Below are 14,807 nucleotides of genomic sequence, written 5' to 3'. Positions count from 1 at the left end.
GTAAAATAAGCATTAAGGTTGTAGTCTGTTGTGTTACAGCAGACACAAACTGCCAAGGAGAAAATAACCTTGTTGCACCACAATAGAGACTTCAATTAAAAAAAAAAAAAAAAGTCAAGCATTAGTTCAGAAGTTGGAGGCTGTCAAAAGAAAGGACTTGTGCCACTAATAAAGAGACATGACAGATTCTCCATACAGCAAGTAGGGGCGATGAGTCTGGGCAGCCTGCCAGACATCAGCACAAACAAACTACACATGCAATGCCACTGGCCCAATAGCCTCACCCTTATTTTTCCAAAACCTCATGACATCTGCAAGATCTGTTCATAATATCCCATAAAGTTTTCACGGCATACACAGTTACACTGTAACACAGTAAGAGATTTGCCTCTTCTAGCTTAACTAAATATTTAACTCAAGTTGTAACTAAGTAACCCAAGTAAAAACAGCTTATATTTCCCATTTTAAGCTCTGAATAATGAAATTATTTTCTTTGCCAGGTCAAGGGGGGAATGTCTGGAAATGAAAAGGGACAAAAAACAACTCAGAAATTAAGAGGAAACAGGCTGTTAAAAAAACGTGTGCCTCCTTTCCTGACTGGCTTCCTATTCCTGGGGATAGTGTGTCTGACTGTGAGCTGGCAGGGTCAGCAACACTCACTGAGCTCCTTTGAATTCACACAGACCAGTCACCCTCATAAAAAGCCATCTTACTTCCTCTGTCAGTTAGCAAGTGAGCCAAACAAAATTGGTGTCTGTACTTTAAATGACTCCGAACAGAATGTAGAGGATTGTAAAAACTACAGTAATTACACATGGTGTGGTGGCGAGGCCAGAAGTGGGTGCCCAGACATGGGTGGACCTTGGTAAACAGGGTGGACCTCTATTCTGTGTCATTGTGAATATTATGAAGTGTACCCCTTTCCACAGCCATTATGAGTCCATATTCATTCATTTACACAGCCTAATATACACTCATTGAGCACTTTATTAGGAACACTATGGTCCTAATAAAGTGCCCAACATGGTCTTCTGCTGTAGTAGCCCATCCGCCACAAGGTTCGACGAGTTGTGCATTCTGAGATGCTATTCTGCTCTCTACAATTGAACAGAGTGGTTATCTGAGTTACTGTAGCCTTTGTCAGCTCGAACCAGTCTGACCATTCTCCACTGACCTCTCTAATCAACAAGGCGTTTCCGTCCGCACAACTGCTGCTCACTGGATATTTTTTGTTTTTGAAAAACTCTTGAAACTGTTGTGCGTGAAAATCCCAGGAGATCAGCTGTTACAGAAATACTCAAACCGGCCCGTCTGGCACCAACAATCATTCCACGGTCGAAATCTCCGAGATCACATTTTTTCCCTATTCTGATGGTTGATGTGAACATTAACTGAAGGTCCTGACCCGTATACGCATGATTTTATGCATTGCACTGCTGCCAAACGATTGGCTGATTAGATAATTGCATGAATAAGTAGGTGTTCAGGTGTTCCTAATAAAGTGCTCAGTGAGTGTAGTTACACAATTACTGGTAAAAAAAAATATAAGCAATTAAAAATTATCCTGCTGCGCACAGGTTTATATACTTTCCTGAAGATGGGATCTTTAATTTAGCTGTCAAACTCTCCTTTGGCTGATGTTTTGTGTTTTGTGGAGCTACTGTAATGGTGTAAACTGTAATAATTATTTGGAATAGTATAATTATTTTGAAAAGGCTTGTTTCTTCCCTCAACCTTATCTGTGTTCTGAATCATTGAGCACATTTACATGCACACCAATACACTGATTACTCCCAAAATTCAGCTTATTTAAAAAATCTGATAAAGCAAGAAAACAATGTTTACATGAGATTTGAAATAACACGTTATTCTCTGCTTTTGACGTCAAACCGTGAAGAGACATGCGCTTAACACGTGCGCACATTGGATAAACCGGTGAGAACACCGGTAAAGGTATTTACTTGCCAAACAAAATCGGCGTAATGGGCAGAAATCTACCCGTGTCGACTGGTTTATTCTTACGCCGTTTATGACCTCACACCGATAAAGGAATGCTATTTATTGCGTTTACATGACCACACGCGTTGTTGACTTGCATGTAAACACGCTCGTAACGATACTATTTTCTTTTCTTCTGTTGTTTTTTTTTATTTTTTTTTTTACTATTGACAAGTGCCAGGACACACAAACGTTGCACTACAAATTATCTTTATCTGTCACTCGGATGGACTTGACAGATTTTTAGCAGTTTTGTTTAATTTCCCCGACAAGTACCACTTGATACTGTCTTGAAATAGACAATATAAAAATTTTTAGTAGGCCTATTAAAAATGACATTTCGTAGCAAGCGTTAGTCTGGTGATAAATGTTATTTTAATCATTTTCAGACTTAATCAGGGAATGTTACTTTTGTTAAATCATGTTAAATAATGTTAAATAATTTTGTTGTTGATAAATAATTGTTAGGCTATATTATTCCTTTGTACGCAAAGTAGCGCATTTTGGCTTTTTTTTTTCTCTGTTACTTGCACTCTCGTTTTCAGTTTTAATGTGCTTTATTGGCAAGACAAATAATTGTAGGCTACATTCGTTGCCAAAGCAGTGGCAGCTTAGATGCATACAAAGAAAATAGAGCAAAAACAACATACAGTTGTGCTCAAAAGTTTGCATACCCTTGGAGAATTGGTAATATATGCAAAAATTTTAAAGAAAACATGAGTGAGCAGGCAAAACACATTTCTTTTACTTCTTATGGGATTCATATTCAACTGTAGGTTATAACAGAATGGCACAATCACAAAACAAAACATGGCAACAAAGAAAAAATGAAATGACCCCTGCTCAAAATCTGCATACCCTTAGTTCTTAATACTGTGTATTGCCCCCTTTAGCATCAAAGAGAGCGTGCGGTCTTTTGTAATAGTTGTCTATGAGGCCCCAAATTCTTGCAGGTGGTATAGCTGCCCATTCGTCTTGGCAAAATGCCTCCAGGTCATGCAAAGTTTGAGATCTTCCCAGAGTGGCTTGATGATATTAAGGTCAGGAGACTGTGATGGCCACTCCAGAACCTTCAACTTTTTCTGCTGAAACCACTGGAGGGTCAACTTGGTCTTGTGCTTAGGGTCATTGTCATGCTGGAAAGTCCAAGAGCATCCCATGCGCAGCTTTCGTGCAGAAGAATTCAAATTGTCTGCCAGTATTTTGATAACATGCTGCATTCATCTTTCCATCAATTTTCACAAGATTTCCCATGCCTTTAGAGCTCACACCCCGCCCCCCCCCCAAAACATCAGTGAGACACCACCATGCTTCACAGTGGGGATGGTATTCTTTTCACTATAGGCCTTGTTGACCCCTCTCCAAACATAACGCTTATGGTTGTGACAATAAAGCTCTATTTTGGTCTCGTCACTCCAAATTACAGTGTGCCAGAAGCTGTGAGGCGTGTCAAAGTGTTGTCGTGCATATGTAACCGGGCTTTTTTGTGGCATTGGCACAGTAAAGGCAGCTCATATTTGTTCAAGTATCATCGTATTGTGCTCCTTGAAACAACCACACCATCTTTTTCCAGAGCAGCCTGTATTTCTCCTGAGGTTACCTGTGGGTTTTTCTTTGTATCCCGAACAATTCTTTTGGCAGTTGTGGCTGAAATCTTTCTTGGTCTACCTGACCTTGGCTTGGTATCAAGAGAGCCCCGAATTTTCCACTTTTTAATAAATGATTGAACAGTACTGACTGGCATTTTCAAGGCTTTGGATATCTTTTTTTATATCCTTTTCCATCTTTATATAGTTCCATTACCTTGTTACGCAGGTCTTTTGGCAGTTCTTTTCTGCTCCCCATGGCTCAGTATCTAGCCTGCTCAGTGCATCCACGTGAGAGCTAACAAACTCATTGACTATTTATACACAGACACTAATTGCAATTTAAAAAGCCACAGGTGTGGGAAATTAACCTTTAATTGCCATTTAAACCTGTGTGTGTCTCCTTGTGTGTCTGTAACAAGGCCAAACATTCAAGGGTATGTAAACTTTTGATCAGGGCCATTTCGGTGATTTCTGTTATCATTATGATTTAAAAAGGAGCCAAACAACTGTGATAATAAATGGCTTCATATGATCACTATCCTTAAATAAAAGACAGTTTTTTTGCATGATCAGTCATATTTTCAAAATCAATGCCAAAATTTCACAATTTCTGCCAGGGTATGCAAACTTTTGAGCACAACTGTATATAAATCAAGAGAAATGTCAAAAGACAAAATGTAGAGCTCTTTAGCTCTCTTGTGCACATACAGCATGCAAGCAAAGAGAGAAGCCATGCAAAATAAAATGAAAATGCGCTCGGATTAAATGGCTTTTAATCAGTGGTGGAAAGATTAATTTTTTTTTTTTTTACTTAAGTAAAAGTACTGCTACTGAAGAAATAATTAACTTGAGTACAAGTAGCAGAAGTATGACTCAACTAAGAGTAAATAAGTAGTTTACTGAAAAACTTTGAAAAACTTTGTTTTAGAGAGATGAAGGCTATTCCATGCATTACTGTTTTGAAAAAATAATCTCTAACCAGGATAGAGAGGGAAGTGGATGTCCCAGATGCACAACAAAAAGATAAGTAAATCACAGTCTCTAGTTTGAGAAAGACTCCTCACAGGTCCTAAACTAGCAGCTTCTAAATGCCAAAGACCTGCATTGCTGCAAGATGATTCTTGGACAAACAGAAAACTTTAAGAATATGTTTATTTAAATAGAAATAGCCATTTGTAACATTCTAAATGATCCCTAAACTACATAATGTGCATTGTGACTGAAACACATTCCTATTCCAATGTTCAAGCCAAATCTACACCCTTGCGTATGGTTACGGAATTGAATGTAGGAGTATAATAACGAATTGATGCGGATTTATAGAAGTGTAGAGCCCGTCTGTGCGTGCGATGGTGCGAGGAACCGAAGGGTGGGGAAAAAAATTATGTTTAGTGAAAAGTCAAAAGAAGATTGCAATGTATGTAATTGTAACTATATCAGATATTAGTAATAAAACATGGGAACTCGTTGCGTGGGCATTTTTTGCCCCGATTATCTAGGTGCTGAGCGGATCCGTTTACAGGAGTGACTCTGTGAGAAGTGCGATCCATTTGTTTTGATCTTATTTGAAATTTTACAAATAAATAAACAAATCTTACTTTTTTTATAACAGGAATGTGATGATTATCATGCATGTGACAAAATGCAGTTCATTTTTAATTACAAACTATTACTATTCTGGCCGTTTTGATTTGGTGGACCAGTGCCACAATGGCCTCGCCCTTGACATGGTGATTTATGCACAAGCTTATTCTAAATGCTGAAAGATGATGCAGTTTTAATTAACTTATGCAACACATTTTAACATATGAAGGTCAAAGATGTTTGTAATTTTGTAAAGACAGACCTTTATTTTAGTAACCAAAATGAAACAAACATTCATACTAGAATTACCCTATAGGCTCTATGATAACCACAATGAAACAAAAGATAAATGAAATACCTAACAAAGCTGAAATTTATTTGTACCCAAATAGAAAAAGTGCCAATAAATAAATAAAATTCGATGTTATACATAAATAATAGGGTAAAATTATTACAAATGAAAGTAAAAAAAAAAAAAAAAAAAAACATGAGAGTGGGTGAAAAAAAAAAAACAAAGACATCAGCAGAAGAAAAGACATGAGGCTCTAACTGTTTCTGCTAGCAGGCAGGCACATTCAGTCGGAGACTTTCTTGAGTCATCTGAAACTTCAGAACCAGAACTCTGCATGCATTTGTTTCGTCTGGCAACAGGACGTTTTGGCATGATCTAGAATCAGTCTAGCTGAAATCTGGACGCGTCGATCGTGAAGTGACAATCGCACGCCCTTTGAAACTATGTAGAGATGGAGTTCATGAAACTGATTGGAATTGTTTTGGCAGTTTGTTTACATCCCAGCTGCGCATCGAAAGCGATCAGTGGTAAGTATCTGCCTGTGCGTTATGTAAACGTTTCATTTCATGCACAGTGAGTTTCTCTCCGTAAACTGTTATGGATTTTGAAGTATCCTTTGACAGAAAAATTATCGTTTGAGTGCACTGCGCGCGAGACTGTTGCATAATCTGACAATTGTCACAATAATACGATGGTTTGTGTTTAAGGGACCACATAACACACATTTTGAAGCTAATAATGTTTTCCAGAACCTGAAAATGTTTAGTGAAATGTATCGTATTTTGTTATTTCGGTTTAACCACCGTCTAATAATGAAACAAAACATTTCGTTTGGGTTTTATTTACTGTCGTGAATTGCGTTTTTCTTTCTTTTACTCGCTTTTATATATCGCTTAAGGGGGCATTCACACCGAACGCGTTTTTTGCGTCCGTCTGCGCTGTTGTTGTTGTTGTTGTTTTGTTTTTTTCAATTGTTTTTCAATGTAAACACGTCTGTGACCGTTGCTCCGCGTTTTTTAGACGCCATGTCAAGTCCAAAAGAACTTCAACTTTATATTAAAATAAAAGGTTATCGAAAAACTTGCGTTCAGTTCTAGCTTCGTCTTCTTTCTTTTTTTAGCACAAGAACGTGTTATGACTGAACGGCCCCTTAAGAATTGTTTTAAATTTGGGTCACAGCACGCTGTTTATTAGTCAGGGAGGAAATGGCTGATGCTGTCGCACACATGACTTTGTTTGTTTGCTTGCTTGCTTGCTTGCTTGCTTGATTGAGAGGATTTTCCGCCTGACAGTTTGTGGAAGTTCTCCTGGTATCCTCCTCCTCCTCTCTGCCAATTTTCCTGTAACTGTCCCAATGATATTTCCATAATAGTACTTTGAGTTCAACACTATAGTGTTTTTGTGAGCTACTTTTTGGTTATGTGGCTTACAGATCAGAGGATATGCCGGAGAGGGACAGAGAAGCCCTGCTATAAGATCACAAGCTTCCAGGACAGCAGGCTCAGAGCAAGCTTTGAGGCAGCCAAACAGAAGTGCAGGGATGACGATGGAGAGCTGCTCAGTATTGAGACTGAGAATGAGCAGCGTCTGGTGGAGAGGTTTGTTCAGGAATTCAGGGCCTCTGATGGAGACTTCTGGATAGGTCTACGAAGGAACCCACAGTACAAAGACTCGGTTGCAGATTGTCCATCACAGTTTTACTGGCTGGATTACAGTCAAGCCACATTCAGGTATGAGATTAGCAGTCATAATATTCTGAAAAATGTTTAATGGAACTTTTTTAGAATCACGTTCAGCAGTGCTTCACACCACATCTTTAAAATATGCATTGCGAAGTATCTGTACTTAAAATAGAAGCCTGTGACATAAGGCACTCTCAGCTGTCTTGTCTTAAGATAAACTTTCCATTAGTTGTGTGTGTGTGCGCTTTGTATCTCAGGAACTGGCTGGTGACTGAGCCCTCGTGCGGTCATGATCAATGTGTGGCTTTGCTCTACCGACCCTCCTCTTCTGCTGGCCAGAGGGAGCACAGTCTGTTCAAGTGGACTGACTATAATTGCAATACCAAGAATAATTTCATCTGCAAGTACTCAGAAGGTGGGCCTTTGCTTATGTTAATATTAGCTGTCATTTAAAGATATTTAATAGGCAACAACTATGAGAAGAGCATCTTTAAGTGTAAATAAGGGAAAGATTTATGTAAGACTTCAGTGAAAGCTCTGCTGTCTCCTTTTGTGTTTAGAGAAGCATCCTGTTCCCACTCCAGAAGGAAATTTCACATCACACACAGGTAAACAAATCCTTATGTTTTATCTGATGTTTTTGTTACTTTTTTCCTACACAATATTGGTGACCTTCAACTTCAACTTCACTTCTTTATATTGCTATTACAATTAGGGCTGAAAAAAAAAAAAAAAAAAAAGGAATTTCTGATGCATCGCAATCTTCTTTTGAACGATCTCGAATCTCAAATCCCAAAATCAAACTTTCACTCTATGTGGCAACCCTCTATAATGCAAGTAAATCACTCACATATGCGAACAATTCTCACGCTATGCGAATAAAAGCCACTGGCTGGCAAACTTACAGATTTCACTCAACAGTGATGGAGTAGTATAGTGGAGAAGAAATGATTAGCACAAAGGTCCTTAATAAGTTTGGTTTGACACGTTCTTTGTGTCCAACGATGAGATCCACGGATCCATATGTCATTGAAAAATGTCTCTTTTAAAGGGGTCATGTCATGCTTTATTTTTTTACCTAATTATTTTTCTTGAGGTTCACTTATAATGTCAGTAAATTATTTTGTACAAAAACAGTCATTATATAGTACTAAATTACCTTAAATCACACTGTCTCTTGTACTCTGTCTGAAAAGCTCAGTTTTCTGTGCTGCCCCTTTAAGACTTCAATATAACCGCCCACTGTGTTATGACTGGCTAACATTTTTGAAGTGCAAACACACAACACTTGTGGAACTCATTTTCACCGATCGTTCGTGAATAGGGATCGCCCTCCAACTATTTTGCTGCTTAAATATGTGACAAGTTTGTGTTTATTTTTGCCAAAACACAGGACATTGTGTCTAAAATTAGACACAGACACTATACTACACAACTGTCTTTCGTTGCACTCCACGCTACATTTATTCTTGTATTATAAAATAATTATCCCTCACATCAAACGTTCATGAGAAATTGTGCATTTCTTTGGTGAGTAACCATGTAAAAACCACAATCTGCTCCGAACTGGAGTCCTGATCATGGTTTATTTTGTGATAAAAACGTCTGACAATACAATTCTGAATATCTAGTATCTTGAATATCAAACAAATACAGACAGAAACATTAGTATTTTATTTGTTACTCACCGTGTCATGTCCAGTGTTGCTGGTTCAAATACATCTTTCAAAGTTTCTTTGCAAAGTGTGAATCATAATAGTTCTCAAAATAATCCTTAGAGAAATGTGCTGACCAAACCATATAATCCACATTGACGAGTTCAGGAACAAAAACAAACATTGTCATCCTTCAAAAGGCTATGCAGAGATATTAAATTTCCGCAGCGTCCCAACATTTTGTACTCTTCCCTGGCATTGCAGTCTCTTTGTTAGTTCAGTAACAACAACAGCAATAGTCAGGCGGATTTACGATTTCTGAGGACCCAAGTAACCGACCAACCTGGGACCCCATTTCAAAAACGTTGCTTTGAAAATTACATAAAATTGATTTTAAATCATAATTTTAAATTCATCCTATCAGCCGTTGTATCCAAGTACATTCAAAATGTTTAATGAAATAAAATTCTAGTTCAAGATAATTAATACATGTTTTCCAGTTTTTTTTTTCGACAATACAGTGATTAAAAAAAGCTATATTTACCTACAAATATTTTTACAAAACACTTTTTTTATTTTTTATAAACAGGGTGTGCAAAACCTACTACTTCACTACATTTTGGAATTCAGTTGTTATTTATTATTATTATAATAACCCAACAATTATTAATTGTTGTCCAGTTTTTCATTATAATACAGTATGATACAGTATTATTATTATTTGAGGATTTGTTGCAAAAGTCTGTATTTTATAAGCATTGTAGGCAACATTCGTAACAGTAACAGTAAACATACAAGGCATGGCGGCTACTCAGCACACTAGAGCAGAAGGAAAAATAAAACAATGTCGTTTATCAAGCACTGAAATGTTGTTAAATACTCTGAAATAATGTTAAACGTTTAACAGTCACCTCTTTGCAACCTGAACTTGTTCAAAATCTTTGTGACACCTGCGCTAAAAACAATCTAGATGCAGCACAACGAATGAAACAGAACGCAGGTGTCTTGACATGCGTTTTTGAGACCTGAAGTTATTTTTAACTTGACACAGTGTTTAAAAATGTGCCGGTCCTGCATGAGACCCTGAAGAAACAGCAAGACATGGTGCAGCAGTCAAGGACATTCGTCCAGCACGTGTTTACATAGGAAAACAATGTAAAAACAGAGCAGACACACGCAAAAACACGTTCGGTGTAAATGGCCCCTAACTCATGGGCGAAACAAGTTTAGAAGTCCTGTAAATTTTTTCATAAATTACAAAACCGAACCCAAAGTCCTACTTGAAAAAACTGACCCGAACCCGGCGGACCTCTAACATGAACCGCTCTAAGAGTGCTGACAACAGCGTATTCGTGCATGTACCCAGAACGTCATGTCACCCCTCAAGCATTTTTTGAGGAGCTTTCCTACTGGGGCGGGGGCCCCCTCGACATCCGGGGCCCCATGCAATTGCGTGGTGGTTAAAACCACTACTGGCAATAGTTCCTTTATGTATGTAGGAATGCTGTACCTGTCCTACTCTCTCCTTGTCTCTCCTTGACAAACAGGCAATGATGTAAATGGAGGCGTTGATGTCGTGCTGTCTTGGAGGCGGTCATGCATTAATAAGTACCCTTTGTGACATCACTAATATAAGGATGTAGAGAACGAGGCATTTCTAAAGCTTGGTGTCCATAAATCCTCTTTTTGGACTGGGGAGGAAGTTCTGAGAACTGAAACTTACAGTATGTTTTTATAGTACAATAAACTCTTGTATGTCAAAAGTTTAAGGAAAATTTTATTCCTCATGACATGACCCCTCTCTGTTTACAGTTGAAGAAACATTTAATTCTAATCACGCATGGATGGGCTATAGAAACCATGCAGGTCTTCTCTCATTAATATGCGCTTACTGGCTGATTCCGCTAGTTTTAAAGAGACAGTACCGATTAAGGGTGTGTTCTACATATCAATGTAAATACTTGTAAATAGTAAAAATTTTGCAAGTAAACAATAAAAATGTAACAAAAATATATATGTGCAACATAAATGCAATTTCAAGACATTTCAATAGACTGAATTTGAACATTTTTCAAAAGCTAAAATGTGACCAATTTAATGAAAAACTAATGGTAAATTATTATTTGTAAAATTTATATTTTCGAATTGCACCTAGAAGGGTTGCCTAGAAGGTTTTTATAATATGCATTCTGTTGGTTTGACTACATAAATTTGTTAAAAATATAGAAACATAGCTCAGATATCATCCACCATATTAAGTCAGTTGTTATTATTAAGGCAGAACATTATAAATTCTTATTAATCATTTATGGTAATACTTTGTTTTTAGGTCTTGATCACTTGACTTTTGTTCCAAAGAACCCACCCATTACAATGGACAATGACAGGATGAAAACAGATCTCTCAGAGTCATCAGGTAATTCAGCAATACATTAAAATTAAGTTTATAATCAGTTGCAATTTATGATGTTTCATCACAATATTAATGTTTCTAAAGAAAAATTTATCAGAATATGCTTTAGCCCTCCCTTCTCAATTATTTCAGCCTTTCTGTCAGTTTCTCTTTCAGATGACACAATTAATATTTACTACATCCTCCTTGCTACTTTACCTGTAATGCTGCTATTGATATCGGTGGTGTCGGGGGTGTTCTGTTTCAGAGTCAGGTCTAGGAGGTATGTAATGCAGTGCTTACATTATTTAACATTTATCTTTGTTAATTATTGTGTCTATCATCCCATACTTGCCTTTTTAAATGTACTTCATAACTGTGTCTTTGCAGGAGAAAAGAACAGAATGAAATCTACGCAGTTCCAGGGCAGTGGCTGCGTACAGCATCTCCAAAAAGTCAAAATGATTATGAACGCAACAAATTCAAGCAGCCAGTAGCTCATCTGGAGTACATGAGCTCAGAAATTAATACAACATTTAGTGTTACTTCCACCAACAGTCAATTTGAGGACTATGAGAATGTTCCGAGCAGAATTACACAGTGTGGTTTTGTCACTAATGACATTTATGAGACCTGTCGGAACCCCTCAGCAATAGAGGCCGGATGGGTGGACAATGACATCTATGGATACTAAAACATGCTACAATATATACTGACTGGCAAGTGACCTCTCTCCCACTAGTGTGGCTGGTTCTCCCACTATGTTTGATATCCCAGTCTGTATGCCCACTCTTTGATGTGCACTATGTGTGACCTGGTGTGAAGGACGGTAAAGGCATGTAAGGCCCGGGGTTAACGCAGGGGTGTACTGTGAAACCCAGATTACCATAACTGACTAAACAAAGAAGCATAAAGGTGTAAATCGGCTTGTGGTAGTTTCCTCTGTGGAAGCTGGCATCCTGGAACAGGAGCTACAATTTGGAAATTCACAAAACAGTGTGCTGACCTTTCAGCCCATCTCAACAGCATCCTTCTGTATGCTCTGTCCAAAGGATACCTGCTTTTGTCCCCTTGTTTTAAGATGAAAGCTATATACTTGCTGTTTTGAGCTGGGCAACAGCCAAGCACTGGCCATTTGGATGTTGCTGATATATTCTGGGCTCCCTAAAATCCTGTCAAGATCCCTTTTTTTTTTAATTATCCATTGTGTAAAAAAAATAAAATAATGAAGCATAGTAGTGTAATAATTTGAGTGTACAGAACTGTATTGTAACATATTAAAAATAATTATATGTTTGATATACTGATATGTTTGTCTTTGATATGAACTGTCTAGTTCTTTGGACTCGTTCTTGTACATAGAAGAAGCTGCAATGAACATGTTTTAGTTTTATGTGTTTAATCTTTATAAAACTAACATGGAATTTTATTTGATTGTATTTGCTTGTTATAATGAATAAACATTTTGATAGCTTATGTCCTCTGGGAATCTTTTAAAGTTTAGGTCAATGGTTTTCATATAATATTGACAATATTCCTCTACCTCACACATATTGTCAAATGTCACTGCTATTTTGTAATGCACGTTAAATTAAGATATAATTTACAAAACCAATCTGCTATTTCACATTTTGTACAATTTATTACTGTGTTAATGTATTGCAAAAAAAAATTGAGCCAAACAATGGCCTATTCTTTGGAAGTTGATAATTATTCTGCAGAATTCCCTGACCAGAGAACAGGAAAGTATACAGTATTTTGAGACTGCAATATGTTGCCAGGAGATGTCGCCATATGCCAGGCCACCTATAACTTCTTCACATTAGTAGTGCAACTTTGAGGAAATGTGACACTTGTGTTCTAGAGATGTTTATATTGACAAAAATACACCACACTAGATTATTTACACTAGTTATACACTAAACACTAGAACTAAAATCTAGCAATGGCAAGAAAAAGTATGTGAACCCTTTAGAATTAGCAAGTTCTCTGCATAAATTGATCATAAAATGTGATTCATCAAAGTCACAAGTATAGACAAACACAATGTGCATAAGCCAACAACTTTCAATAAATTATAATATTTCATGACTTTATTGAACACATCCCATTAAATATTCACAGTGCTGTGGAAAAAGTAAGTGAACCCTTGGATTTAATAACTGGTCGATCATCCTTTGGCATCAATAACGTCAACCAAGCATTCCTGGTAGCAGCGGATTAGACCTGCACAAAGTTCAGAAGGAATTTTGGACCATTCTTCCTTACAGAACTATTTCAACTCAGCCATATTCTTAGGATGTCTGGTGTGAGCGGCTCTCTTGAGGTCATTCCACAGCTTCTCTATTAGGTTAAGCTCTGGGCTCTGACTGGGCCACTCCAAAAGGTATTTTCTTTTTTTAAGCCATTCTGTAGTGGATTAACTTCGATGTTTAGGGTGATTGTCCTGCTGCTCCTGAGCTTTAGCTGGCGACATTGGATGTCTTGATTAACTTAGGAATTAATTTTTTCCTCAATGATGGGAAGTGGTCCAGGCCCTTAACCAGCCCCAAATCATGATGCTCCCTCCACCGTAGGGATGTTTTCATGTTGGTATGTGGTGCCCTTTTTACACCATAGTTAGTGCTGCGTAGTTTCATCAGTCCACAAAACATTTTCCCAGTAGCATTATGGAGTGTCAAGGTGGTCTTTGACAAACTTCAGGCACATAACAATGATTTTGTTGGAAAGCAGCGGTTTCCTTCGTGGTGTCCTGCCATTGATACCATGACTGTTTAATGTTTTCCGTAAAGTAGACTCATTAACAGATGTTAACCAGTTCCAAAGATTGCTTCAAGTCTTTAGCTGTCTGTAAGGGGGTTCGGTGGAAAGGAAGAGGCGAGAACCGGCTTGACAACTTAAATAATAATTTAATAAACAGCTTAAACAAACACACAACCAAAACCACACAGTACAGCTGCCTGCAATTCTCTCTCTCTCGTACTGTCGTCCCCGGCTGCCTTTATCCCTCGCGCGCCCCATCAGGCTGATTGGGGACCGGGTGTGTCTCATTCCAGCCTGGCCCCGCCCTCCTTGGCTCTACACTCCTCCCGGCGTTGCCTCAGGCCGGGGAGCCCCCGGCATGACATACATCCCCCACCCTTCCTCTCCGGAGGGGGGGCGTGCCTTATGCCCCCACTGCCGGCGGGTCCTCCCCGCCTTCCTCGACCTGGGAGGAGACAGGAGGGGAAAAACAACAAAACAAAATGGTGAGGGAAAGGCCAACACGGACGACAGAGAGAGAGAGAGGAGAGAGAGAAAAAGAAACTCACCGGTTCTCTGATGCGCCGTCGCGTGGTCCTCGATCACTACTCCACCCTCTCAGGCGGACTGCAGCCGCTCCTCCCCGGGCGGACCGGAGTCAGACCTCCGACCCCCAGCGGACACAACGCCCCTCCGCATTCCCGGCGTCCCGTGGGGACACTCCTCCGCCCCTGGCAGCGGCCCTACCACTCCAGGCGGTCGGGGAGTCGCTTCCCTCCTCCCCCCGTGGATGGCGGCCGTTCCCCGCGTCCAGGTGGTCGGGCTACTCCGTCCCCCGTCGGACGGCAGCGGCGCTCCCCTGGGTGGACGGCA

The 14,807-nt window shown here is 38.9% G+C and overlaps 1 protein-coding gene across 3 annotated transcripts; it reads left to right on the top strand.

Moving 5' to 3' along the window:
• Positions 1–5,681: 5,681 nt before the first annotated feature.
• Positions 5,682–12,666, top strand: laynb (layilin b). Of its 3 annotated transcripts, none has more exons than XM_051666046.1 (7): positions 5,682–5,990; positions 6,896–7,193; positions 7,403–7,560; positions 7,706–7,753; positions 11,130–11,216; positions 11,370–11,475; positions 11,583–12,666. In XM_051666046.1, exons 1-7 carry the CDS (start codon positions 5,915–5,917, stop codon positions 11,884–11,886), a joined length of 1,077 nt encoding a protein of 358 aa, XP_051522006.1. In that variant the 5' UTR covers positions 5,682–5,914; the 3' UTR covers positions 11,887–12,666. The 3 variants fall into 3 exon arrangements, with proteins under 3 accessions (XP_051522006.1, XP_051522005.1, XP_051522002.1); XM_051666045.1 differs by having other exon boundaries at positions 11,358–11,475; XM_051666042.1 differs by having other exon boundaries at positions 11,346–11,475.
• The last annotated feature ends 2,141 nt before the right edge of the window (positions 12,667–14,807 follow it).

Source organism: Myxocyprinus asiaticus, chromosome 31, assembly GCF_019703515.2.
Source record: "Myxocyprinus asiaticus isolate MX2 ecotype Aquarium Trade chromosome 31, UBuf_Myxa_2, whole genome shotgun sequence".
NCBI lineage: Eukaryota > Metazoa > Chordata > Actinopteri > Cypriniformes > Catostomidae > Myxocyprinus > Myxocyprinus asiaticus.
Note: the sequence above shows the minus strand (reverse complement) of the source record. Positions and strands in the feature narration are given on the sequence as shown.

Coding starts and splice junctions, on each gene's coding strand:
- laynb (XM_051666042.1), top strand. CDS start 5,915: ATGGAGTTCATGAAACTGATTGGAATTGTTTTGGCAGTTTGTTTACAT. Junction 7,561..7,705: donor CATCTGCAAGTACTCAGAAG/GTGGGCCTTTGC, acceptor TTTTGTGTTTAG/AGAAGCATCCTGTTCCCACT. Junction 7,754..11,129: donor AAATTTCACATCACACACAG/GTAAACAAATCC, acceptor CTTTGTTTTTAG/GTCTTGATCACTTGACTTTT.